Source organism: Canis lupus, chromosome 21, assembly GCF_048164855.1.
Source record: "Canis lupus baileyi chromosome 21, mCanLup2.hap1, whole genome shotgun sequence".
NCBI lineage: Eukaryota > Metazoa > Chordata > Mammalia > Carnivora > Canidae > Canis > Canis lupus.
In genome coordinates, this window is record NC_132858.1 from 49,744,358 (window position 1) to 49,772,138 (window position 27,781).

The following is a 27,781-nucleotide window of genomic DNA, read 5'->3' on the forward strand; positions in this document are numbered from 1 at the left end:
GTAGAAAACACAGACACGGATGGGAAAGAAGTGAAAAGGCGGGTATAATTCCCCATCTAGGGACACTTCGTGGCCTACATAGAAATAAAAGAATTAGTTCCTATTGTCTATGGTTCTGTATCCTACTTTACCAGGCTAGTACCTTGTAGGCTGTTCCTATGCCATTGCAATTCTTCTATATTTTATCATACAGGCCTACCATAATTTAACTCAAGCCTTTCTTTGTACATTATGTTTATTATTCACTTTTCACTATTATAAATATTTTGAACTCAAGCATAGATCTCTCTTTTGTTTCATGAGATAATTCTGAAAACTTTCTTAATGATCTATTTTTAGAATGCAAAACGAATCTAGAGACAAATGCAAATTCATCACTTAGGACTTTCCTCTGAACTCACTATTTTTTTTATCATCAGGCCTCCAGTGAGCATTAGCTGATTACTAATCCAAATTCAGCCTATAACCTGCAATTTTCAATGATGGCTTAAAAAACAAACAAACAAACAAAAAAAAAAAAACACCAGTTTACATTTCTAAATTGCAACACAAAAGAGAAGCTTGTTTACCAGTCACTGAAAACTATTTTCTGAGCATATCTACTTTTTTTTTTTACTAGAGAGCTAAATGTTTGAAGTTTCACATTTGCAATTATGATTAAAGCTATCTCAACATCAAAAGGGAAAGAAATCTTAAAAGTAGTCCCTATTGCAAACTAGGTTTTAGCCAGTCATAGAATAGTCATAGCATGTCTGGGGAGAGGCAGGCCATGTCTGGGAGAGGGAGGTCCCCTCTTTTTCTCTCCATCTCACACACACACCCAGGAGAAACCCAGTAACACAAAAAGTGTCAAATGCCAGGGAATTCAGTGAGTCATATAATTTTGGTTTTAAATGGAAAATCTATTTTAAGTCATTCTCAGGTTAGGAAAGCAAATGTTAGCATCATGTTTGCAGTGAGATCGGAATCAGTGACTCAGCTGTTATCCAACATTCCTCAGGATGGATCATTTAATACTACTTTAGGGGTACAAGGATCCTAGCATATACTAAACTCTAACCCAACCTCAGAATCTTTTCCAGCCCCGGTTGAAGTTGTCTCCATCCCTATAAATTCTTGGCTCCTAGTTGGATGAGGGTGTGTTCTATTTAACCCTCCCATCCATCCGCATCTGTAGGTTCTCCACTACCTCCTTTACCCTTGGCAGGTGTCTCTATGGTTCAGGTACCCCACATGCCCCACCTTCCCCCTGTGTTGTCTTCTCCATCTCATTCATACTTGGCCTGAAGCACATTCATCAGTGAGTAGTCTGCCTTCAGGGTAGCTGGCCTTCATCTGGTTTCAGAAGTTTTACAATCTGGCTTAGTTTTGCCAGTGAGCAGATGACCTCAGAAGTAGGCACCATTTTTCCCTGAAACATATCTGTAACACATGAATTCCCTGTGGCAGCCCGGAATAGAAGGGAGCCTCTTCCTGTTTCAAAGTGCTATTTATTTCAGGGCAACCCACCAGCAATTAGACACTTTAGCTCAGAGTGTGACAGCAGGCATCACCTGAGTTTGGTACACAGCCATGCCTTCCTGAGGTCTGTTATCAGATCTGTTTCCTCAGTTTCTCTCTGTAATACATCATTTAGATAATCTTCAACTGAGTGGTCTTTCAGATTCCTGTATTCATAGCATCAAAAATATTTCACACACACTTTATTTTTTTTCACACACATTTTAAAGCAGACTGACATAATTCCTTCCAAGGAAAAGTGACCTATCATTTAAGTCCCAGATAGCCTTTACATATTAATTCAAGGAAAAAGAAATGTAGAGACTCAATGCTGCCTATTTTAATAATTAGCATGGCTTTCTTTCATCACTCTGCTTTGCAACCATGTAATTGGGACTGGAAAGTGCTGTTGCAGAAGTACCAGCTTCTAAATCTTGGTGGCTGGCTATCTAGCAGGACAGAGCCGAGGGCTAATGACATCAAATGAGAAGCTTACTACAGTAGCACAGAATCTAGTTCCTTGTCCCTCCAGTAGGCAGCGGGCAAGGAGAAGGACCGGGAGAGAAAGGATGGATCTGCATCTCTACTACTTCCAGAAGAGCAATTCAAAGACTGCCGTACACAGACAGTGAACTGATAGCACATCTCTGCCAAGAAAGGATGTTATCCCTGTCTGTGTGGAGTGTGGAAGTAGGACCCAAAGGAAAACCAGCAATTACCATGTCTTTAATTAGTAAGCCCTTAGTAATCTGTCCTATTTGTCATCTGCAATGTGACACATGGCCTAGTCTTAAATGGCCCCTTTGAGATTGACCTGACGTTTCTGGACTTTGTACTATAAGATCTCACTACCTCTCCTGAATTCTGTGGGAGCAAATTGTATACCGACTTCAGAGGAGGAATCTTCTTTCCTTATTTGTCTAGATGCTTGAGCTTCTTATGAGTATATTACAAAATAATCTTTAATATAATTCTTAAATTTTTTAAAGCCTATTTTGGCATATTTTACCAAATATCATAGGATGATATTTGATGAGTGGATTCCAATGTGGAAAATTTACAGAGCCTCTGTTTAAGTAGCTTACCCTGCAAGGGCCCTTTAAGGAACAAAAGTACAGAGAATTATGGTAGAAAGTTCATTGTCATGCTCTAGAACTTAGAGGGTTTGTTAAAACTTAAAACTGATCTAAATTTATCATCATAAATATCAGTTTTAAGCTAAGTAAGTTCTGCATTTCATGTAGTTTTGTCAAAATGCCCATCCAAAACCAGGGTATTGGTTGCAGGCTAATAGCAGAAAAGGAGTCAACAAATGCTTTGCAGTCAAGCGTTAGTTGGTATCCTAGTTCTGTCTCTTAGAGTTAAAAATTTTGTAAATAATTTATCTGATCCTCAGATTCCCTGTTTGTAGTCTGGGCTTAATAATGCTTTTCTTTCAGAATTTTGAGAGAATAAGAAGATACTATGTGAAGAGTAGCCAGTACAGTGAATGAAATAATAGGCACTAAGCAAAGAATGGCCACGTGAGGGTGATACGTGCTGTTAAAAAGAGCAAGTCCATTCCACATTCAGTTCTGAAGTTGAGTGCCAACCTTTCGAAATGAAAGCCATAAACTTATCTTTACTGATAATGTTCGTGTAGAATTTATGTCTCTTGAATGTATTTATGAACAGAAATGTTTTTAGTGTATTCAGTATATTAATTTGGTTAACATTTATGACATCTAACACAATCACTTTCTTAAAAACCATCAACCACCCTACTTAGTCTTTCTTTTTTTTTTTAACTTGCTTATTTCCACTCACTTTGAGCATTGTAACTTCATTGCTTTTTTAACTTAGGTGATATCATGATCTTTACCCCTCATCTTGAAAAATTAGTATTAAAAGTCCATCTGAATTTGATAAGATTTCCAATGCTAACAATTTTATTTTGAAATTAGGCTTCAGAAGTCTCTAGAAACAGAGGAGCCTCTTTACTGGCCAGGCCAGGACACAGCCTTGTAGCTGCTATTCGGAGCCAGCATCAACATGAGTCATTGCCACTAGGTATGTATCAAGCTTTGGGGACCCTGGATACCCAATACTTAGGTTATTTTCTTCTTGTCACGAATCTTCTAATATTCAGAATTCTGTGTTTTCTTTTTCCTCCCCTATAATCTACCCCCACTCTTTGCTTCCATCCCCCTTCTGACCCAATTTCTTTTCCCTTCATTCCTTAATTTGTCCTTCCATCTTCCCTGTCTCTGTTCTCTTCCAGGCCTTGACCTTCTTCTTTATTGTATTCAGTGATTTGTATTCAGTGATTTGTTAGCCAAGTCCAGGAGAGCATAGTTTAAATGAGGTGATGGATCTTGTTGCTATTAGACACAGTTTTTAATTTAGACCTCTCTCCCCAGGTGTGTGTGGGGATAAGTCAGCATAGTCTTCATTCCTAACCTCAGTTACCTCCTGAGGTACATGCCACTTGTATCAAGGGAAATGAGGTGAGAAAGCCCAAATGGATTTGCTTATTTCCATTATCATTCCTGGGAAATCCACCTACACCACAGGTTATAAGGGTCAAGTGCTCAGAAAGGGATTTCTTTGAACTCATAAAGAATCTTTTGCTGTAATAACTATTGAAAATGGCCAAGAGAAGTCAGAAGGAAGAGAATAGAACTCCTCTCATGGAGAGCAATTTTATTCTCCTTCACCTCTTCACACAGGGATGAGTTAAGTTCCTGGAATATTAAGGATAATTAACTTAGATCTGGTTTACTTTTGGTTTGATCTTTTAAAAATGATAATGCTATTATGTCACAGAAAAAAGCCCTCAAGAGCTTACATTTTTTTGATGAGTATGCTATCTGCCCTTCAAAGTCCTTTGCTAACCCTGGTATCAAGCAGCCATTTTCCAACCATTAGAGAAATTATCTCTGGGCTGAAGACTCAACCACAACGTGCACTTTTGTCTGTTTCAGCATATAATGACAAGATTGTGGCATTTCTTCGCCAGCCAAACATTTTTGAAATGCTGCAAGAGCGTCAGCCAAGCCTGGCGAGAAACCACGCACTCAGGTAGGGACTTGTCGCTCACCCTCTAGCTCTGGGTCTCTCCAGCCCGTCTCCCCAGGGGGACAACACCTCTGTGGAGGAAGAGTAGAAGCTTATGATTCGTTTTGTTCTCTTGAATACTCAGAAGGAAGGATCCAGGGGATTCTAATGTTCTCTGAAGAGCCACTAACAGAGATAGCCATATTGCCAGGTTCCATATTAACCATACAATGCTAAAATAATTTCCACTGATTCAGAAAGAAATCCAGAAAAAGTAAAATATCTTTCATCAAAAAATTACTTATGTAAAGCATCATATGATTTTTTATTCAAGTATAATTAACATATTAATTGTTATATTAGTTTCAGTTAGACAATATGGTGATTCAACAATTCTAGACATTACTTAGTGCTCATTATGATCAGTGTACTCTTAATCCCCTTCACCTCTTTCACCCATTCCATCACCTACCTCCTCTCTTGTAACCATCAATTTATTCTCTGTAGTTGAGCCTGGTTTTTTGTTTGTCTCTTTTGTCCTTGCTTGTTTTGTTTCTTAAATCTACATATGAGTGAGATCATATGGTATTTGCTATTCTCTGACTGATCTACTTATTTAGCATCATATGGTAAAGGATCCATCCATGTTGTTGCAAATGGCAAGATTTCATTCTTTTTTTTAGTTCAGTAATATTCCATTGTGTATATATACCACATATTCTTTATTCATTCATTGATGGATTCATACTTGGATTGCTTCCATATCTTGCCTGTTGTGTACATGTGACAATAAACATAGGGGTACATATATTTTTTGAATCAGTGTTTTCATTTTCTTTGGGTGAATACCCATAGTGGAATTATCAGATCATGTAGTGATTCTATTTTTAATTTTTGAGGAACCTCCATACTGGTTTTTCCAGAGTAGTTCCACAAGCTTGCATTCCCATCAGCACTGCATGTGGGTTCCTTTTTCTCCACATCCTCGCCAACATTTGATTCTTGCGTTTTTGATTTTAGCCATTTTGACAGGTGTGAAGTGATAACTCATTGTAGTTTTGATTTGCATTTCCCTGATGATGAGTGATGTTGAGCATCTTTTCATGTGTCCGTTGGCCATCTGTATCTCTTCTCTGGAAAAAATATCTATTCATGTCCACTGCCCATTTTTAATTGGATTATTTAGGGGGTTTTGGTGTTGAGTTGTGTAAGTTCTTTATATATTTTGGATATTAGCCCCTTATTGGATATATCATTTGCATATATCTTCTCCCATTCATTAGGTTATTTTTTTGTTTTATTGATGGTTTCCTTCATTGTGCAAAAGCTTTTTATTTTGGTGTAGTCTCAGTAATTTATTTTTGCTTTTGTTTCCCTTGCCTATGGAGACATATCTAGAAAGATGTTTCTACAGCCACTGTCAAACCAATTACTGCGTATGTTCTCATTTGGGAATTTTATGGTGTTAGGTCTCACATTTAGTTCTTTAATCCATCTTAAATATTTTTATTTTTAAAATATCATTTAGTGGTAAACCAATTATTAGATTAACATATTAAAAAATAAACCAACCAGCAAACCAAAAGTATTAAAAGTACAATGTGTTCTAACTACTTAAATCTTACTATCCATTAGTGTCATTGTTGCATGAGTGTCCTTGAAAATGAATCACTTCATTTGGAAAGGACAGCCACCCAAAGTGATAACAAGGTAACATCTCTTAAATCTCACGTTCCAAGATATTCAGGTATCTCTCTGCTTCAGTTAACTGCACAGTGTTTGGGAATCTGGCCATACATGATGGTTAGATGTGTCTTGTTGGAGTTTGAATTCTTGATCAAGCTCTTCGAGACCATTATTCAGAGCATGTTATTCAGTCCAAAACTACCCTTAATCTCCTCAGATACAGATTACCATGTGGGCACTGTGTAGATGCTTTTGTGTATAAAGGATCAGGAAAGGTCTGGGAATACAGTCACTGACTGCCTCGGACTCCTCATCTCCTATTTGGTGGTCTTTTGAATCTAGCTGGCAACTGTGATACTCTGCTTTGACTTCTCAGTGAATCACCAACACCTGAAAATAGCCTCTTTGCAATTCAAATTCATATTACTCCTCCCAGAGTGGATTATTCACTGATCACACACACACACACACACACACACAGCTTCACTGACACCTCTTTTCACTGCTTTTTACTCTGTGTGAATTAGAACCACCCGTCCTCCCCACTGCCAGGTCTCCACTCCTCCTTCTTTCTCTATCTCCACACCAAAACATACGCCTCCTCACTTTCTATCTTCCAGCCTTTCTTTTTCCTTCCCTGTGATGGCCTGCATTTGGGTGCTCATCATTTCTCTCCTGGATTTTGTAGGGGTCTCCTAGAATATGTCCCCTTGATCTATCACTGTAACAGATATCACCTACCTGTTATAGCCAGAATTACCTTCTTATAGCACAGATTAAATCATGTCACTTCTGGCCTTCAAAAAAAGCTTTCCATTGTATGTGAAATAAAGTCAGGATTTCTCAACACATTTTCCATGGCCCTAACCTAACTCTATCTCAAGCTAGTTTTCCCTTCTAGTGTCTTCCACTTCCACCAAGCAGGCTGTGTCCTCTCCTACTTCTGCCCTCTTGGGAATGGCTCTTCTCTTAAGGACCTCTCAACTCATTTTAAAGGCTCAAACCAAATACAAAGATTCACCAACCTCGGCAAACTTTAATATTTCTTTTGCCTTGTTTTGATAGCATTCCTTTTTTGTCCTTCTCATATATTTTTCCATTATCTCTTGAATACTGTCTGTACTGGTGTAAACTCCTTAGTGCGGGATCTTCCAGTCTTTGCCTTTGTATCACTCTTCCCCTCAGAACCTACTCCTCTACTTTGAAAATAAGCAACACTAATTATGTTTAGAGTGTTTGAAAGATCTTTAGATGAACAGATGAGCTTTAGCATAAGTGATCAGCCCTTCCACTTATGCTCATCTCTGCCCATTACTGTGCCACAGAAGGCAATGCCATACTCAGTCATGTGGCTCATTTATTTGTGGGCTACTCCCTGACTCACAGTATAGCATAATTTAAGGGAATTTCCAAGGGATTTTCAGAGAAGTTGTATGATATGAAAAGTTTCTGAGAGATTGCTACTCTTGAACTTTTTTTCTGTTACTGATTCTACCAATAACTAATGAGTTCAGGGCTAATTTTTTGAGGAATTTGAATTCATCAAAGGCACTGGAGTCTCATTTAAGTCATTTTAAAAGTGAAAATGTAATCCCCTGGGTAAAAGAGTGAAAGTAAACTATTTTCAGTGCTATTACATAGTATCACATTATAACAAAATCCAAGAAGCCTTAAAGGCTTTGTTCCAGTGCAGAATTGTACAATTATGATTTTTCCAGACATGGGGAATTTGGAATTAAGACAACTTGGAATTGGAAAAATCTCAGCAATTATTTAGTATATAAACTAATAACTTCTTTAAGATTAGGGACTCCTTTAAGGACTTGAATGAGAACCCAAATATCTCACCAAAAACAGAAGGCCCAAAGTGGCTAAAAAACATGGAATTAAAAAGAGAGAACAACAAGAGGAAAAATTTGCTTACAGGCAATACAAGAGTCAGGCTTCCAAGAACCAGGAAGCTAGGAACTACTCACTGTGACTGGGCTGGTGGTTGCCCCTGGATCTGATGTGGGGGTGAGTCAGTTCCATTTTAAAGGTCCAAAGATTGAATAGAAAACCTCCTTTCCCCCATAACACTGCCCAGAGGACAAACTTACTGCTTCCTCTGTGGTCTTCAAGTGGGGACTGTGACCCTTGTTCAGCCATTGCTTTTCTCAGGGAGTCATGGATACATGTCTTGAGTCCACAAAGCCAGTGTGAAGGGTGAGTCCTCAGAAAACTGTGTTCAGCAGATAACACAGTGAATCAGAAGGAAGCCACCTAAGGAGAGGGAAGATGGAGCCAGAAAACCTAGAGTTAATGACATCTGTTAACTTTAAGCGTTATGGTAGCAGTGGTCATTCATTCATTCTTCCTCTAAGCTTTTATTGTGCCAGTATTCTGAATCAAGAAGGGCTGTATATGCAGTAGCAAAGCAAACAGACACTGGTCCCACTTTGTATCGTATTTGCTATCTATTGAGGAAGGTAGATGGTAGACAAGTTTGACTTTTATTTTTCTCAAGCCAAATATATAGCTATAGAATGTGTTAGAGGCCAAAAGAACAGGATCAGAATTTAGTAATAAAAGATAGTGACAAAAGAATTTCAAGGATTTCATGTGGATATTAAGTTTTGAGGCCTTTGAGGCCACAAAGAGAGATGTCCAGATGTCAAGGAGGCAGGTAGCTCCACTGAACTGAACCCTAAGGAGAGTTTTGCACTGGAGTTTTCCTGATGGACAAAGGATATATGTAGGAGAGGCAGATGGCATTCTCACCATCAGAGATCTTTCCCAGTTCCAGTGCCTTTGGAATGGGTCCCAGGGCCTTTGGAGGCCCCCAGACCACTGGGTCTACATAAGAGTTTTGTATACATGAAAGAGTGCAATGTCCTGTGGAGAGCCACTGAAAGTCTCAGAAAAGTGGGCTTGGCTTTCTGATACATGGATGTGGTTAATGTGGGATGGTGGGATAACAGAACCACTGCAGTGTGGTGCCACTTTGGGCACTTTGCTGCCTTAGTATAGTTGGCCCCCTTTGGACTTCATTTCCTCAGGGATGCTTGGAACAAAGGGAAACTCCTAGAATGTTCTCTCCATTTTTCCTCCAGCCAAGGAGACCAGGGGCTTACCCATGTATAGGTCCCTTGGGACCACAAGATGATCTGCCCCAGGGGCATTGTCATTGGGAGGACATATAAATTTGAGAGTCCTTTGTGGGGCTGAAGTCAGTAAACCAGGGGAGCAGATCCACAGAAGCTTCCAAACAAGAGGCCTGGAGATGGTATCAGGATTTAGAGGCCAAAGCTCAGAAACATGGGATCGAAAACATAGAGACACACAGAGGGAGACAGGTGATGGAGGAGGCATTGTGCTTGCACTCTTGGCTGGGCTTCCACATCCTTCCGCAAAATGATGTGCGGACAGGTCTGTTCCATTTTTCAGAACCTCCAGTCAGAGAAGCCACAATGAACAACCCCCCCCTCCCCCAGGTTTGGGCAATAGCCTTTATTGCAGTGATACGCTACCTATACTGAGAAGTTGGATTACAACACATTTCTCTGTTTAATCTTATTTTGTAGAGGCCAAAAAGTTTTCCTTTTAAAAAATACACACACCAAAAGGTCAAGCTTATTGTATTGTTGCCTGAAAATATGCAAGTAATGATGAAGATTTGGGCTCATCTTATTATAATCAGAGACAGGAAAAATTTGTATCTGCAGTATTTTTACAAATAGATTTTTAAGAAGTCATACATTGGAGGAAACTGAGTATACGGTATACTGGATGGCTCTGTATTAATTTCTTACAACTCTATATGATTCTAAAATTATCTCAAAATTAAAATGTTAACAAAAAAATAAAGTTAAATATAAAAAAAGCAAATCCTTAAATCTTCTCAGATTTTTGTGGCATCTCTTCAAGAAAGGGAAGAAAACTTCTTTGAAGCATGCACACAATGGAATGATTCTTGGTTGTGGCATTTATAATATTTGAATGCCAGAGACGCAAAGTACCAAGTTCATCGGATCAGAATAATATTATTTATCTCTAAATTCATCGGAATAACTTGTCAGGTTTGAGTTGGAGGTCACGAAGAGAGTCAGAATGCAAATTATAATTAAACTGAGAAATTGAGACCTGTGCTCAAACTGACCTGGAAGACTCGGGTATTCTGGATGCCAGCCCCTCTCTTCCCTGGTGTCGCATCATACATTTTCCATCAGGTGTAAGATTTCTTGAGATGCCCTCTTTCTCTTTCCTCCCATGGCTCCCAAGATGCCGAGAGCCCACAGCAGTCCTCCGGCAGCTCTCCTTACCCACCTCCCTCCTAACTGTCATAGCTGTCTGAGGTACTACGTTTGTTGTGTTCCTCAGCTTCCATCCCTGTAGTCTGAGGAAGGGTGATCCCTTGTAGAGCATCATGGGAACCTGCTACAGGAGCTCAAAATACCACAAAATTCACTGGACATTAGACTATCGCTAGTCAGCCATATTGGCAGGGAAACGAGTCAGAAAGGGATGTGTGCCCTCGTTTATGTGTTGGTGTGTAATTCTTATTTTCTTTCCTACATTATTCTAGGGAGAAAATCCATTACATTCGGACTGAGGGTAATCATGGGCTTGAAAAGTTGTCCTGTGATGCAGATCTAGTAATTTTGCTGAGGTAAGGGGCTAAGCCTGAAACACTTCTGGAAAGGCTGCTCTGGGCAGTTTTTTTCCACTACTTCTATAGTTGAAACACTCTGCATTTGTTCTAGAGGATTCTAGTAGCTGCAGAGTAGGACCCCCCCACCCTTGTACCTGCTGCCCATTGCCTTCTTTACATTCACAACTGAGGTATCAAGAACTGTGCATAGTACTTAATGGAGACTTTATTATTGCAGGATTAATTAGGATTTAAAATAACACTGAGAATTTGCACGCTGGCATGTGCCTATCTAAGTGAACCTAAGTGCTTTTGTTGCCTTGTGAGACCTGTAACCACTATATCGTAATTCATGAACACTCTCGTGAACAGAAAATTAACTTTTTTCTTTCTTTCTTTCTTTCTTTCTTTCTTTCTTTCTTTCTTTCTTTCTTTCCTTTTCTTCTCTCTTCTCTTTTCTTTTCTTTCTCCTCCTCCTCCCCTTCCTCTTTCTTCTCCTCCCCCTCCTCCTCCTCCTCTTCTCCTCCTCACTCTCCTCCTCCTCCTCACTCTCCTCCTCCTCTCCTCCTCCTCCTCCTCCTCTCCTCCTCCTCCTCCTCCTCCTCCTCCTCCTCCTCCTCCTCCTCTCTTCTTCTTCTTCTTCTTCTTCTTCTTCTTCTTCTTCTTCTTCTTCTTCTTCTTCTTCTTCTTCTTTTCTTACTTTACAGTCTCTTTGAAGAAGAGATTATGTCCTATGTCCCACTGCAGGCTGCCTTCCACCCTGGGTACAGCTTCTCTCCCCGCTGTTCACCCTGTTCCTCACCTCAGAACTCCCCAGGTAACTTGAGTATCTGGCATTCTATCTCCTGTAAGTGTCCATCTGGGTTTCCACCAGATGAAGGTAGAAGAAGAGCAGTAGTATATGTATATGTGTGTGTGTGTGTGTGTGTGTGTGTGTGTGTATATATATATATGCACTCTCTTCTCCCCTCTCTCAATTTTCTAGTTGAAACCACACTGTCGAAATTGGGTGTTGACAAATTGCCTGTTTTTGTAATGCCCCCACACTATAATGCATTCTACATTCTTAATTTGAAATTTTTAATAAAAATAATATTTCATGACATGAAAATTATATGAATTGCAAACTTCAGTGTCTATAAATAGAATTTTATTGAACCCCAGTCACACCTGTTTATTTATGTATTTTCTATAGCAACTTTCACACTACAACAGCAGAGCTGAGTAGTAGCGATGAGACCAGAGGACCACAAAAGCCTAAAATATTTACTACCTGGCCCATCACAGAAAAAGTCTACTGACCCCTGCTCTAAATTACTTTTGTATTCCAAAGGTACTCTGCAGGCATTTAGAGGGGAAGAGCCTTTTCTAAAACATTTTGCCTTATGACTCAGAATATTATTAGATACTAATTTTAGTAACTTTCTGTTTAGGTGTAAAGGAATTGCTCAGTGATGTGGTGACTAGGGACCACCATTCTGTCCCCACAAAGATGTTACAGAGTTTTCTTACATGCACAATTGTTCCCCTACAGTTTCCTTTATGTATTAGGATTAATATACTCATGATACAGAAATTCTTTATAGGTATTTTCCATTCCAAATAAGGAAATATGTACTGAACTGTTTAGTGGAAAAAAAGAAGATGTTGCTCTTGGGTTCATCAAAATAATTAGTTTAAGTCAAATCCATATTCCCAAATGAGATCCAGATATTGGAGAGTTTTCCTCAGTTGCTTAGTTTTCAACACCACCTTGTTCAAAGTCTTGGTGGTAAACCCAAATTTCTTTTTATGACTTTAGAAGTAAAGGAACTTAGTTTTAAAAATCTAGTAGGTTCTTTTATCACAACTTCTAGAGTCAGTGTCTAAGCTTGGATTTTGAAGCCACTGGAGAAATTCACAAGAGATACAGAATTTAGCAGTGTCCTCAGTCCCCAGAAGGGAAGTCTCACTCAGCATCGTGTGGTACTGCCACATGTCTCTAAAACTAGAGTATCTTAGTTTGGCTCCTCCAAGTTACATCACTCAGAACTATCTTTTAGGGGTAGTTTTGTTAATTGCTAAAATCTGTTTCTAAGTCAGTATCTCCTCATCATCACTTCCTCCAAACCAGTGCACCAAAGGCATTATTAAGGAAATGCCCAATGTGTGCTGCTTCTGACATATAATTGAGATGCCATTGCCTGGGATAAGGAAGATAAGGACCTTTGCTAGAGCCAACATGAAGACAGTCAAATATTTCCAGTGCACACAGGATGACTTACTTTTGGGGAGTAAAGCCTTCCATTTGGGGGCACCTATTGCTCTACATGATGATCTGCCATTTTGTTGTAGATATTGTACCAGCCTGATAAAATATCTGCACTTTGGTCCAAACATTCAACAGTAAAGTATGATTTTAACATTATTACATGAAGGAGGCAATCATATTACAAATAGAAAAATAGGAGATACTAGTTATTTCCTAAATGAGAATTACTTGCATAATTTTTATAAAAGGAATCAACTTTCCTAATAAGCCATTACTAATACCATGAACCTAAACGATCATCCAATTAATTTTAATTCTTTTTTAAATTTTTTTAAATTTTTATTTTTTAGATTTACTTATTTGAGAGAGAGAGAGTGAGAGCGCACCAGCAGGAGAAAGGCAGAAGGTGAAACAGGCTCCCCACTGACCAGGGATCCCAATGAAAGGCTTGATCCTAGGACTCTGGGATCACAACCTGAGCTAAAGGCAGACATTTAGCCAACTGAGCCAGGCACCCACAATTCATTTTAATTCTTTTTTTTTTTTTCATTTTAATTCTTAATTGTCCTAGCTCTGACCATGAGGGTCCTAGATTATATAATCCAAATATTTTGATGTTGAATTTTATAATTACCATTTTCTAGACCTTCCTGAAACTTATCTGAGTGCTACAGAGATAGCAAATCATAGATATTTATGCCAAAGTACTTTGTAAAGCTTAAGTTACTAGAAAAATACATAGAATTGATCATGGGCATAGTGGTAGTACCAGCAGTAGTAAAAGTCATATTATAAAATACACTGCATTGTGCTGGACAGAAAATGCTACTTGCACCTACAGATTTGTATTCTCATTCTACATATAGTCTGAAACCTGGCATTTCACTGAGGACAGTTCTTTTCAAGTGGTGGCTATGGGTTCCCTTACACCTCAGGTGCTGGGGGCTCTAAGGGTAAGGCTGATGTGCTTCATGCTTCCTTGCTTATACCACTCAGCTGCCTCCCCACCACCCCCAGTTGCTCTCATTAACCAGCCTTTCTGTCATTCTCAGACTCTGGTATCTGTCTCATAGTTTGCTCTCCTTCTCAAGTCTTTCCATCATCCTGAATGACTTCAACATCCACAAGGACACCCATTCATTTCCCTAGCCTCCTGGTTTCTGGAATTTCTGGTCTGCCATGACCTTCCCCTCCCCCCCTCAGAACCACTTGTTCTCACATTCACCTTCCCATCCCTGTCGTCATCTCTAAAATCACTAATTCAAGCATCTCACTCCCGTTCAATATACTTGTTCAACTACTCTTCCCATTACTGTCCTTTGTCCTCATCAAGACCTCTAGTTCACACAGGCCTCTCCTTTCCTTTTTGTCCTTCCCTTATCCAGCATAGATTCCATAGTTTATTATCTTGGTAGCATCTGTGCCAATGGCCTTTGCTCCCCAGTCCTCTCCATTTTGTTTGCAGAACCCTGCCCCTAGATGAATGCACTATCTGCTTCCTCTACGTCTATGCTCAGGAATTCTTGGGCAAATTCATCTGACAGGGCCAATTACACATTATAGATTAGTCTTCTCTCACCTCATATGATCTTGAACACCCAAAAGAAAACTCTACCATGTTTCCTAGGTAAACTTTTCTACTGCTTTTTCTTTTCTTTTTTCTTTCTTTTTTTCTTTTTTTTCTTTTTCTTTTTCTTTTTCTTTTTTTTTTTTTTTTTTTTAGAAAGAGCAAGAGAGAAAGCAGGGGAGAGGGGGCAGATGGAGAAGGGGAGAGAGAATCTTTTTTTTTTTTTTAGATTTTATTTATTTATTCATGAGACACAGGGAGAGAGAGAGAGGGAGAGAGAGAGAGAGAGAGAGCACGCCAGAGACACAGGCACAGGGAAAAGCAGGCTCCATTCAGGGAGCCTGATGCAGGATTTGATCCCGATCCAATCCTGGATCTCCAGGATCATGCTCTGGGCTGAAGGTGGTGCTAAACCACTGAGCCACCTGGGCTGCCCCCATAGAGAGAGAATCTTAAGCAGACTCCACACTCAGCATGGAGCCTAACATGGGGCTTGATCTCACAATCCTGGGATCATGACCTAAGCCAAAATGAAGAGTTGGACACCTAACCGACTGAGCCACCCAGGTGCCCCTTTACTGCTATTTCAAAGTTTATGCTCCCCTCAAATCTCCAACCCTCTCTATCTCTCCTAGCAAATGATATCCCTTCTCCCTTCACTAATAAAATTGAAACCATTAAGTAGACATTTTCCCAAATGTCTGCTACCAGTCCTACAAGCCTACCAAGCCTGCCCCTCCTTCCACTCCACACCTGTGCATGAGAGGAGATGTCTTCACTGGAGGTCACCATGACCTCCAGGCACACAGGCCAGTGGGTAATTCTCACAACTAACATCAAGCCACCTCAAGCCACATTTGAGATTATTGACTGTTCTCCCTCTTAGGTCATCTCTTCAGTTAGCTTCTATGACACTACTATATGCACTTCAACTACTTCTTCGGTCACCTATGCAGACTCATTCTTCACTTCCTACCATGCTCAAGACTCAGCCCTAGGTTTCTTCTCTTCTCTCTCAAACTATGTCTCTTTCCAATCAAACATTCAAAAGTAGCAGCATCGAAGGCCAAGTTCATGATCTCCACCACAGATTTGTTCTTTTTCCCTTGTTCTCCATCTCAATGACTGTCACTGCAGTCCCTTCCACCTCAGTCTACTCCACTTCTCACCTCCGCTGATACCACACTAGTCCAATTTAGGCTGTCTAAATCTATCCTAGTCCTCTCATTTTTTTCTCTGCATTGCAGAAAGACTGATGTTTTCATGACTCAAATGTCATCATGTCAGCCCTCGTGCAATGGCTTCCTATTGTGCTTAGTATTAAAAAAAATTATTTAACAGAATGGACCTTATCCTGTTTGATCATCTCCTACTCACCCCACCAGGCTTGTTTTGCATCACTCTGATCTTCACACCCTGCGCTCCAGGTAAACTGGAGCACCACTTTCCATTTTGCTGCAGTACCTTTGCACGTGCTGATCTTCTACCTAGATTGCTCTTCGCCCAGCTCATCTCTTATCTTAGTTAAATCAAAGTCTTTCCTAACTAATTCAGTCTACTTCATGCTTACTTATTCTTCGGCTATTCCCCAGGGAAGCCTTCCCGAACATGGCCAGAGTGTTCTGTGATCTCAAAGAACTGGGTTCGTTTCCTTCATGGATAGCAATCATCTCAATTTGTAATGATAGTCTCATTCCTGTGGGTTTGTAGATATCAGTCTTTAGAATATAAATTCTGGAATATGGTAGTTATTGAAGGGGCAAGCCATGATTCTGGCCATCTATAAAACTTGGAGAAGAATGTTATTTTTTCTATTCCTTTTACATAGAATCCTATTCCTTTTAAATAGAATCCTCATTAAAAAGTGTATAAAGATAAGGCATTCACAAAAAATTCTAAGTGATATAAAAACTACTTCTATATAGAACCAACAAAATATATTATTATTATTATTATTATTATTATTATTATTATTATTATAAGTTTCTTCTATGATGCAAGACCATCTAATATAAACTCCTGAATGTTTAGGCCCTACTGGACACCCATGTTTATTTTAGGGTCAATATATTTAGAGAAGTATGACATACGTGTGTGTTATACTCTGAGTTGCCTTGTTATAGTTACAATCATTTCTTATAATACAGAAACTTATAAGAAAAGTTTAGACTAGTTTGATTTGTGTTGTTTTAGATTATCCAAGTACAATTAAGCCAGTAGATATGCTTATCAAGGTATTTTTAAGAGAAATACAACCCGAAGTGGAGTAAAAGACATAAGTGTTTATTGTCAGAATTCATTTTTCTCTTCATTATATCATTTTCATTTTATTATAAAAGTAACTGAAAGAGTAATGGAAATCAAGGGAAACTTCTTTAAGAAGAAAAGTATGAAGACATAGGAATGTGCCTCTAGTTGGCCCTTTTTCTAACATTGCTCCATATTTCAGTGATGACCTTCAGACAACGTGCTTCTCTCTGCAGGTTTACAGAGAGCCAGCGCAAGAGCCCCTTCACCCTACCGGAGAGACTTTGAGGCCAAGCTCCGCAATTTCTACCGAAAACTGGAAGCCAAAGGATTTGGTCAGGGTCCAGGGAAAATTAAGTGAGTGCTCCAGTGCTTGTCACTGAATTCATATGCTAGATTTTTCTGTCCTTTTCTCCCTATACCTTTGTGATACTTTTTGGAGATTGAATTCCATGGTATGGTAACAGTTATATTCATAGTAGGGAGGAAGGCAAAAAAGAAGTTGGGAATAAAGAGGAAAGGCAGTTAGGTTGGAAGAGAAGTAGGAAGGAAGGAAAGAGAAGAGGAAGAGAGAGAAAAAAACAGATTTCAGACAAAAGCATATACAAAATTAATGGTAGACTTTTTCAGAAAACCAAGAATTTTGAACTAAACAAAAAAAGTACGTATTTCCTTTTACTTTTTCTTGGGACAAATTTAACTCATAAGTCAAATTTGTGACTTCTATAACTTTGTAATTGAGGTCTAAGTGAATAGTTGTATATTTCTCTTGTGGGTTTATTATCTTCATCTTTAGAATCTGAATCTAAACTCAAAATTCCAGCTGGAATTGATTTTTGATCAATTCCAAAAAGAATCCTAAAAGTAAAATCTGATGTGATGGGGTACATCCAATTATAAGAATGTACATGTTGTTCTCATGCTCCCAGTATTTCCAAAAGAGCATTAAAATAAGTCTATTGCCAAACTGATGGAATCTGCACCTCGTTGGAGAGGCTGGAGAGTGAGGCCATATAAGCTCGGGCACTCAAAACTCATCCAGAACACTTTCCAACATCAGAGCTCGGAGCCACCACTCACTGCCCATATGAATTCTTCCCAGGCTCATCATTCGTCGGGACCATTTGTTGGAGGGAACCTTCAATCAGGTCATGGCCTATTCCCGGAAGGAGCTTCAGCGAAACAAGCTCTACGTCACGTTTGTTGGAGAGGAGGGGTGAGGCACCAGCAGTTTTATGCAGACATCTCACTCAATGTGGGCAGGCCAGAGTCACCAGATCTTGGTGATTTTTCTCAAGAAAAAAACAAGGTGGCTCTTAACTTTTGCCCCAAGGTGATTCTGATCATGTCCTTCCAGGAGGTCTTTCTCTCCCCAGGTATTGCCAAGCCTTAGAATTTATGCTCTTCAAAAGCCCAAGATTATCGGCATGTGCCAGGGTCTGAGGTTATGCACTTATACTGTGCATAAGCCAAAAATACAGACTTAAGCTATTGGATCTTTACTTTATCAGGTGGTGTACACTTTTGTATCTGATCAAAAATCTCTTCCTCCTAGAGTGCACATATACTACTACATAGCAAATTTTTTATAGCATTTCAGTGATTTTGTAAAAAAAAAAAAAAAAAAAAAAAAAAAAAATCTTAACCATGGAGGCCAAGCCTACGTAGGAGGGCATATTGGAACAAACCTGGAAGTTTTTTCAATTTACACACATTCATTATCACAGGAAATTCTTTTATGCCTCTCACGGCAAGGTCCTCATTTTTAATGGGCCAGGTATGTGCTTTATCCAATTGGTGTTATATATGATTGAATAAAGGTTAAGAAACACTGCCATAAGAATTTATTCATGGATATCTAAAACATATCCCCTAAACTGCATCCTCATTTTCTACAGCCAATTATGCTCCCACGGGGATCCACTGTAAAGGACAAAGGCTGCTCTCTGCTTTCCTTTGCACTGACTGAAAGAACACACTAGCACCTGGATAGAAACAGGCCCCCACCTCCCACATGTAACAAGCTTCCTGGGCCTCTGCTTCCTTTGCAGCCTGGACTACAGTGGTCCTTCGCGAGAGTTCTTCTTCCTTTTGTCTCAGGAGCTCTTCAACCCATACTATGGACTCTTTGAGTACTCTGCAAATGATACCTACACCGTGCAGATCAGCCCCATGTCCGCGTTTGTGGAAAACCATCTCGAATGGTAAGATCTGGAAGACTTGCTTCCTTATGCTTGAAAGTTCTGGTCTCTCTTAGTCAGAAGTCAGTAGTATGGACTTGAGCAGCACTAGTTCTTGTGTAGAGTAGTGGGCTAGATATTAAGAGGAGTGATGGGAGTGGACAACAAGGCCCTAGAAGGAAGACTCAGTTAGTTTTCACCCAGAACATGAAATAAATTACTAAAGACACTGCATATTTACTATCAACTGCAAATTGAGTTGATGAGCCAGTAATTGCCTTCAGAGGAAACACTAAGGTAAGTAGACATAGTTGAATGTTGAAATTTTTACTAAATGTTGAAAAGTCTACATATCATAAGAGTCCCCAGTGGAGGCTTCTTGGAGCTATTCATGAGTTTGAAATTTTTTTATTGTGGACCAGTGGCTCTAGGACTGTGGACATGAGCTTCTACATCTTACTGTAAAGTAAAGCTGCTGGGCCAAGTGCTCTCTGAGCATCCCCCTGGCTTGAAAATCCATTATCTCTTTGGTTCTCTTTTATCAAGACATCTATTACCACTTGCTGAAATGTGTAAGAAGTTAAGTATCAGTCAATTCTATGCAGTTCTGTGTGTGAGATACCTCAAATATGGATATTAGAAGTCTCCAGAAAGCTGCATGGGACATCTAGGATGCAAGCTTTTTCCTGCTGTGGCACCACCACACCTGATTTGAAATTTATTCTTAGTCTAACTGTAGGAGCTCCTGCTGTTAGGAGGGAAATGAGTCCTGGAAACTGCTAATGTGGATTCTTATCTGACATTGCTCATTTATGATGTGTTGTGACAGCTGCTGGGGAAGGGAGCAACTGGGGTGATCCCTGGCCTCCTGGCTTAGAGCCCAAATGCCCACATTTTGTTTTAAAGCATCAGAATAACCCACTTCTGCTAAGACTTCCAGCTATTGCACATGCCCTCTCTCTCCAAAAACTCTTAGCTCTGAAGTTCTTGAGCTGAGGCAGCCGTGTATCTACATTAAGTGTTTGGCACAAGTGAAGAGCCAGAAGTTGCCCTTTTTTGTTCCTTTTCCTGTAACTTATCAAGAAGTGGATGCTGAAGTCTGTGAAGCAGAAACACAGAGCACAGAGACAGGGCAGATGGAGCAGACGAGTGGCCCTTAAGGGGAGTTATGACCCCAAGAACTGAATGCCAGCTCTGACTTAGGTCACATCAGGCAGTTGTAACAGTAGAAACTGCTGCAGCACCCATGACACAAGAGTACATACAAACACATATTATACTTAATATGATCCCTCAATCATCCTTTAGTTTGCGAATATGAAATTTAACATGATGTCTTGAAAGTCATAAATTAGAATCAGCAATCAATAAAGAAATATTTTCATCAAATATTATACCACATATGACTATGCTGAGGTGTTGTGGGGATACCTTCATTAATTCACCAGTTATAAATCAAGCACATACTATGTGCCAGGAGGATACAAAGGTGAAATGAGAAAGATCTTCCCTCAAGGAGTGGTGGAGTGGTAGTGGGAGCAGCATATGAGTAGACCAACAACTATGCATAATGTCTTAAATGCCTGGTTATGCATGCTTAACACACGTGCACATGTGTATGTATGCAAGCCTAAGATGCATATATAATTATGCCTGAGAATTATATTAAATCACAAAGAAAAATGTCTTACTCCACCCAAGGTAGGAAATGGGGTGTGGGAAGTGAAGCCAGTGGATCTTATAAAAAGAGGGGATGGCTACATCAAATCTTAAGGGACGGTTGAGTAGGAGACTCAGCAGAGAAGGAGAAAGAAGATATACCCAGGAGCCAGATTAGGAAGTAAGAATTGAAAGGCTATGAGAGAAGCCTTAAGCAAGCAGTGTAGACAGTTCAGAGCAGAGAATGAACTCAGGGTTGTGGTGGGAAGTGAGGTTGGGATGGAACAGAAGCAGATGGTCATACCCTATGTGGTGAATACTGCAATTGGATTTGTGGTTTTGAAAAGTAAATCTTGTCATAGCGTGGAGACACGTTTGAGGAGGTAAAACTGGAAAGAGCAAGACCAGCTCTAAAGCTATTGATGAGTCAAGGGGGAGCAATAGAGATTCAAACTCAGACAGAGGTGGTGTCTGAGAAAGGAAGGGACTGACTTGAGGGCCACCTTGGAGAAAGAAGAGAACTATTTGGTTCACTGAAGGAATGTTCACTGAGGTGAGGGAGGGAGAGAAGTGTAGCATATGTCAGAGGTCCTGGATGAGTGGACTGATACTATACGATGGGAGTTATGTGAAGTAAATGATATTCAAATGTTTTATTTACTTATTTGAGAGAGAGAGAGAGAGAGAGCACATGAGCAGGAGGAAGAGGAAGAGGAAGAAAGAACCTGAAGTAGACTCCACGCCAAGTATAGAGCCCAACATGGGGCTTGATCTCACCACCTCGAGATCATGACCTGAGCAGAAACCAAGAGTCAAATAATCAATTAACTGAGCCATGTAGGTGCCCCTAAATAATATTTATAGGAAAGATAATGAATTTACTCTTTGGCAGGTAGTTTGCATTTTGTGCTGCAAAGACAGATTGATGTATTATATAACTAGAACTATGGCTCTGGTTAGCAGGAAAACATCTGGGCTAGAAATTGAGATTTGGGAGATTGCAGAGTGAATCAGCTTTGAGAGAAGATGAGAGCCCTCAGAGCTTATGCAGAGGACAACCAGAGCCAAGGCCCACAACAAGGTGGACAACGTGGATGTGCAAGCATGCATGGAGTCGTAGATCCCTGAGAAAACTAAGAAGGAGCAGCCAAAGAGCTGAGCTCCTTGAAGGAACATGATACGAGAAGGAGCATCGTGGTGGGAGCAGAAGGTGCTCAGGGGAGACCCTCTGGAAGAGAGAGAGGCAGGCTAGAGAAGAGGAGCAGAGGGGATATGTAGGCAATAGAATGGGGTCTCCAGGGCTCCAGAGCATAGGATTTGGTAAACAGAACTGAGGGGATCAAGGAAGTAAGAGCATTCAGATGACCAAGGGAGCTGCATTTGGATGGTGGTCTAGGGTAATAAGGTTAGCACCCTAGTGGCATTACGGGACCCAACATTTTGAAGGAAACCTTGCAGTCAAGCACATTTTAGTGCAAACACAGAGTAAGGCCACAAATGAAGACCTAATGAGAAGCACAGAACTTGCGGGACCTGTGGCATGCTACTTGAGAGTGGCCTCAGTCACTTTCCACTGGGAAAGGTGGCTGGCCTGCTGCCTGGCTCCTGCTCTCAACTTGACTTGGTTGTCTTCTGTTCCTCTATGAGGAGCTGAAGACAGCTATGTCAATGTGTAAGTTATACTTTATCGCAGTGAGGAGGGAAACTGTGTTATACATGGATGTTGCATGCATTAGCAGAATTCTCTGGATGGACCCTTTATCAAGGATATCTTCTTCCATCCTCCACTCCCACTGGCCAAACCATCCATCCATAAACTGGAGGACAGGGGATCTCCAGATATTGCAGCCCATAGCAGCCAGTCCCCAAGGTTACTTTGCAAGCCAAATAACAGTGGGAAACCCATGCAGATGGAAGGCAAGGATTAAAAATGACCAGAAGAGCCTCTACAGCTCAGGACTTTCAATCCATCCACTAAATACTACCATTTGCTAAATCATATGTGTCTATCATATGTGTCTTTGACTACAGAAATCTCAAAATAACATTCCAAATTCTATATCTTTATTCTTTACCATTTCCATATTAATGAGGTATTCATATGTTGATCTTTTTATTATTTTAATCTCTATCATATGCTGGTTTTATAACCCTGGAGATACAGAAGTTAATATAAAGCCAAATAATAAAACATCCATTGAAGGCTTACCAACCATGCCAGGCACTGTTCCAGACATTTTCGTGTAACCGTATTATAACCCAGATACTGATTATCCTGCTTTTACACATGAAGACAATGAGGTGTAGACATAACCAATGTTATGACCTAAGTGTTTTATGTCCTGGAGGTAAGCAGCAAACTTCCCTAGGATTATAGTGTTACATGTCATAAAAATTTTATTATATATATATGTCTGTGTGTGTGTGTATATATATATACCTCATTATGCATTTATCATGTTGTATAAGGAGCTTTGAGGATGAGTGGGAATAAGGGACTTCCAGATAGAGGTCCCAACATTCACAGCAGGACAAGGGGTGAACACACACATGTCCATTTGGTGTGGCTACAAAATAGAGAGACATAAAGAAGCTATAAAGTCATCATCATATCAGTAGGAAAAGGCATCTGATGGCATTCCAGGGAGTTTGGATTTTATCATGAAGATGACAATGTAATATTTTTAGAGGAATGTCTTGTATTTTAGAAAGTCAACTTGCTTACAAGTAGTTGAATAGGAGTGGGCATTAGGGGTGTCATTTAAAAGACTCTTGAAATAGTCCTTTCAAAAGAAAATCAATTAGGACAGAAGCAGTGGAAATGGAGTTGTTTCAGAAGGAAAGTGGACAAATGAACAAAACTTGGTGTGGGATTATAGATGATGGGTTAAGTATTCAAAATTCTCCATCTGTTATAAAGTGATGTATAAGAAAATACCAGGTAAAAGATCCTCATATATTTTTAGTGGAAGTGACAAAACTATAAATGTGTAAAACTTCAAACTTATTTTTATGTCTAATAGAGTATGAATGGTGCAAAATGCATATATTTTCAAATTATTATGCTTGAATAAGAAAGATTAACGTTCAGCTTAAACATCTCCTCTAAGGGCCTTCGCTGATCACTTGATTTAAAATAGCCCATCCATTTGTACCTCTCCAATTTAACAGCTTTTCATAATGACAGAATTTATTTCTTTATGAAAGTATATTTATATATTTATCTTGTACACCTTTAACTCATTATTATTTGCCTCTCCCCCTAGAATGGAAGCCCTGTAAGACCAGGGTCTTGTCTTTCTAATCACAAGCCTGGCACTCAATAAATATGTGTAGAAGCAAAGAAAGAAGTATGGGAGAGAAGCAAGAAAGATGGATGGATGGATGGATGGATGGATGGATGGAAGGAATGAATACTCTTCACTTAAAAATCCTTAGTTATGAGAGTTTCAACCTCATTTCAATTTTTAGTTCAGAATATTTGAGATTCAGAAAGACAGTGCTCATTTCTGAATGTAATTTAAGATTTTCCCAACTGTCCTCTCTAAAATCACCACTAGAAATTCTTTTTCTGTCTCAATGATTCTAACAGCCACTTTTCCCAGAGCAAATCTAAGATGCACGGAAGCCTAAACAATTGAAATAGGTGAATGGCTTCTCTATTTTGAGGCAGAGTTCTGGAATGTCAGATATGCTCTGTTTGTTATAAGTATCAGCATGTCTCATTTTAAGCAGTTACTGTGATATGAGTCACTCTTTACTAATCACCAGTGCAAGAATTTTCAGAAGCCAGGTTTTAAATTCGACATTGTCTTATCAGTTTCTGTTCAACAACTAGAAGGTCCATGCGGTCATTTTATGCCAGTGATGGTGACAAATAGAACCTTTTCAGTGTCACAACCAGAATTCTAAGACCCCTCAAATCAAAATCTCCAGGAGCCTTTGCTAACTGCAGCATAGACTCTTCCCCTCCTTCTGCCTCTGCCCTGACCTCTCTCCCTTTCCAAGCAGACACGACTTGGGTGGTAAAAATCTTCTGCTTTTAGGTCTTTAGCAAAGGGAGGTACAGGGAGGAGAGAGACTCCTTTGAACATGTTTAGAGGTTGGCCACATGGGTATTAAATGTAATTGTAGAGTTTTATGGAACTTAAGAAGTCCTGGATAGCGTACTTTAAATATCCCTTGCTATATGTGCCGAGTCTTGAATTAGTAGGTAGAAACCACAATACCGCAAAACCCACTGGATGTCTCCTGGCCCTTCAACCCCCCAGGGCCCCTCCTGACAGAAGAGATCAGTGTGTAGTTTTTATTTGAGTCAGAATCAGATGAACTCCCTGACCCCAACTCATCCAGTAGCAGTCACTAGGGTCTTGGGTAGACCAAGAGCTTCATGGTTCCCATTTCTGGCTGAATCCGAGTAGCCTTCTTAGCAAGGCTAGGAAGAAACTGTGGATTGTAAACTAGTTTAGAAATCACCATTGAAATGGCTGTGACCTGTTGTGACTGTGTCCCTTCTGTTCATTTCTTCACCCCACTTTCTTCAGAACTTGTGAGAAATTCCAGGTAAAGTTTCAAAACCATTAGAAAGAATGCTCACTTTGAACACTTGCATTATCCAAACATAGACCTGAGAATTTAATATATTTAATACATTCAATTCAGTTGGAAAAGAATAGGTTCATTAGTTAATGATGCCAGTACAATGAGCCGTGCAACAAATGTTTTTTTATTTTTTTAATTTTTTTAATTTTTTGCAACAAATGTTGTTACATTTCTCCCTAATCCGAAAGAGTATGTGAAAATTGTAACAAAATTGCTTATAGATACTTAAAGATTTCTAGAACATAAGTGCTATTTAAAACGTAAAAAAAAAAAAAACCTAAAAAAACCTTGAGTGGTAGAGACTCTTTAAATCATGATTGGAACCCTAGAATCTATAATAGAAAAGACATGTTTGAATATACATAAAAATGAAAATACTTTTTACGGTAGAAACACCATAAACAAACTCAAAAGGCAGGCTTTTGATTTTGAAAAATAATCTTTGCAACTCAGGGAAATCAGAGGTTGAAAATCCGTAATGTAGTTTTCAAAGAGCTCTGACAACTTGAAGAGGGAAGACAGCTCTAGAAAAATCAGCAGAGAACATGAGAAAGCTGTTCAGAGAAGAGAAAAGTCCAAATAATCAGCAAAGCCATAAAAAGAATTTCCGTTTTATCCATGATCAGGAAACGCAAAATAAAGAAACAAAGATTGATCACTTCATAACTATCAAATTGGCGAGAATTAAGAAGTTATATGAATCTCTTTTGGAAGGGGACATGGCCAAAAGGATACCCTCATGTATTACCAGTAGAAACATGAATTGTTACAGCCTTTTTAAAAACACAACCAATGATATACACCAAAAAAATGTAAAACCTCATGTAACCATCAGCCCATGAATCTGTCTCACAGAAACAAAAGCACTACTATAAGTCCCCCTATAATAATAGTTAATATTTATGGAGTGCTTACGATGGGCCAGGTATCTTTTATAAACACTCTACATGAGTCACATATCCCATTATGACCCCTCTATTTTACAAATGAGGAAACTGATACCCAGAGAGGTTTAATACTTGCCCAAGGTCAACACAGCTAGTTAAGTGTCAGAGCCAGGAATCAAACCTAGTCAGTCTGGCTCTAGAGTGCCGACTTTTAAAAGCTATCCTGAAAACATAATAATAATAATAAATAAACAAATAAATAAATAAATAAATAAATAAATAAATAAATAAATGCTATCCTGTGCTGCCTAACAAAACAAAGGTGTTTGTTTCAACACTGGCTGCAAAGACATAGATGTGGAAGCAACCCAAATGCCCATCAGCAGGGGACTGGTTAACTCCTTACAGGGGATCTCCACTGCATAGTGACATGAGGCAGAAGAGGACTGACAAAGATCTTGCCAGGTGATGGAGGGGGAGCTCTTCAAAACATGTAGAGAGAAGAAGCAGAAAAATATGAGCAATAAGATCTGAAATTTGAAAAGGAAAGATGCTGGGGCACCTGGGTGGCTCAGTCAATTGAGTGTCCAACTCTTGGTTTTGGCTCAGGTCATGATCTCAGTGTCCTGGGATCCAGCCCCGTGTCGGGGTCCATGCTCAGTGTGGGGGTGAGGTGGGTCTGCTTTAGGACTTTCTCTCTCCCTCTGCTCCTCCCCCTGCTCACATTTTCTCTCTCCCTCTCTCTCTCTCAAATGAATACATCTTTAAAAAGAAAAGGAATGATGGAAAATTATGTATGTGTGGACATAGATACATGAGTATAAATAAATTAGTATGTGAATAGAGGATTTAGATGAAAACTATGGAACGATACGTCTTAGTCACAGGAGATGAGGTGAGGAGAGAGGAAACAACTGAGATGGGAGAAGACAAGACCATCGATAATAAAAAATTTTTTAAAAAAGGGATCTACATTCATTTTAGTGAATTTATCTAAAGATTGTATGTGTGCGATTTTTTAAAAATAAATTCCTAAAGACTAAAAAATGCCATTTGGTACTAAGAGCTTAGCTAAATTACTAGAGGGAAGCATGTCTCAAACCTGAAGTCCTCTGTGCACTCCCACCCCTGGGACTTGTGCTGGGCACACGGATTGCCTGGCAGTGAGCCTCCTCTGGCTCACGTAGTATGAACGCTGTGTGTACGTGCTGCTACCTGGCTCTCCCAACCTGGCCTCTTCCTTTCTCCATCCCTTTCTGCCACCTCTCACCCCATTACTCAGCACAAAAATCTTTACTAATTCCCACTGTCTACAGAATGAAGTCCAGAGTCCTCGGATCCTCAGGCTATCCTGAGGCCTGAGGCCTCTGGCCTTGAGACCCCATCTGCCTCTCCTGGCCAGTGCTCCTTCGTCCTCCCCCTGTGTCTCCCAGGGCTGCGATCCACTCTCCTTGCTCCCTATTTTTCCCCTGTCCCTCTCCTCTCAATCGTATGGGTCCCCCCCGCCCCTTTAAAGCCCACTTAAAATATTTTGTA

The 27,781-nt window shown here is 39.7% G+C and overlaps 1 protein-coding gene across 6 annotated transcripts in view; it reads left to right on the forward strand.

The window, feature by feature from the left end:
- Window positions 1-27,781, forward strand: part of HECW1 (HECT, C2 and WW domain containing E3 ubiquitin protein ligase 1) — a 441,224-nt gene that overhangs the window by 372,834 nt on the left and 40,609 nt on the right. For all 6 annotated transcript variants that reach the window (XM_072791661.1, XM_072791659.1, XM_072791663.1 and 3 more), the window contains 7 exons: window positions 3,444-3,549; window positions 4,464-4,560; window positions 10,787-10,870; window positions 11,560-11,669; window positions 17,154-17,274; window positions 18,020-18,133; window positions 18,969-19,121. In XM_072791661.1, coding sequence (XP_072647762.1) covers window positions 3,444-3,549; window positions 4,464-4,560; window positions 10,787-10,870; window positions 11,560-11,669; window positions 17,154-17,274; window positions 18,020-18,133; window positions 18,969-19,121 — 785 coding nt within the window. The remainder of the gene's footprint in view (window positions 1-3,443; window positions 3,550-4,463; window positions 4,561-10,786; window positions 10,871-11,559; window positions 11,670-17,153; window positions 17,275-18,019; window positions 18,134-18,968; window positions 19,122-27,781) is intronic.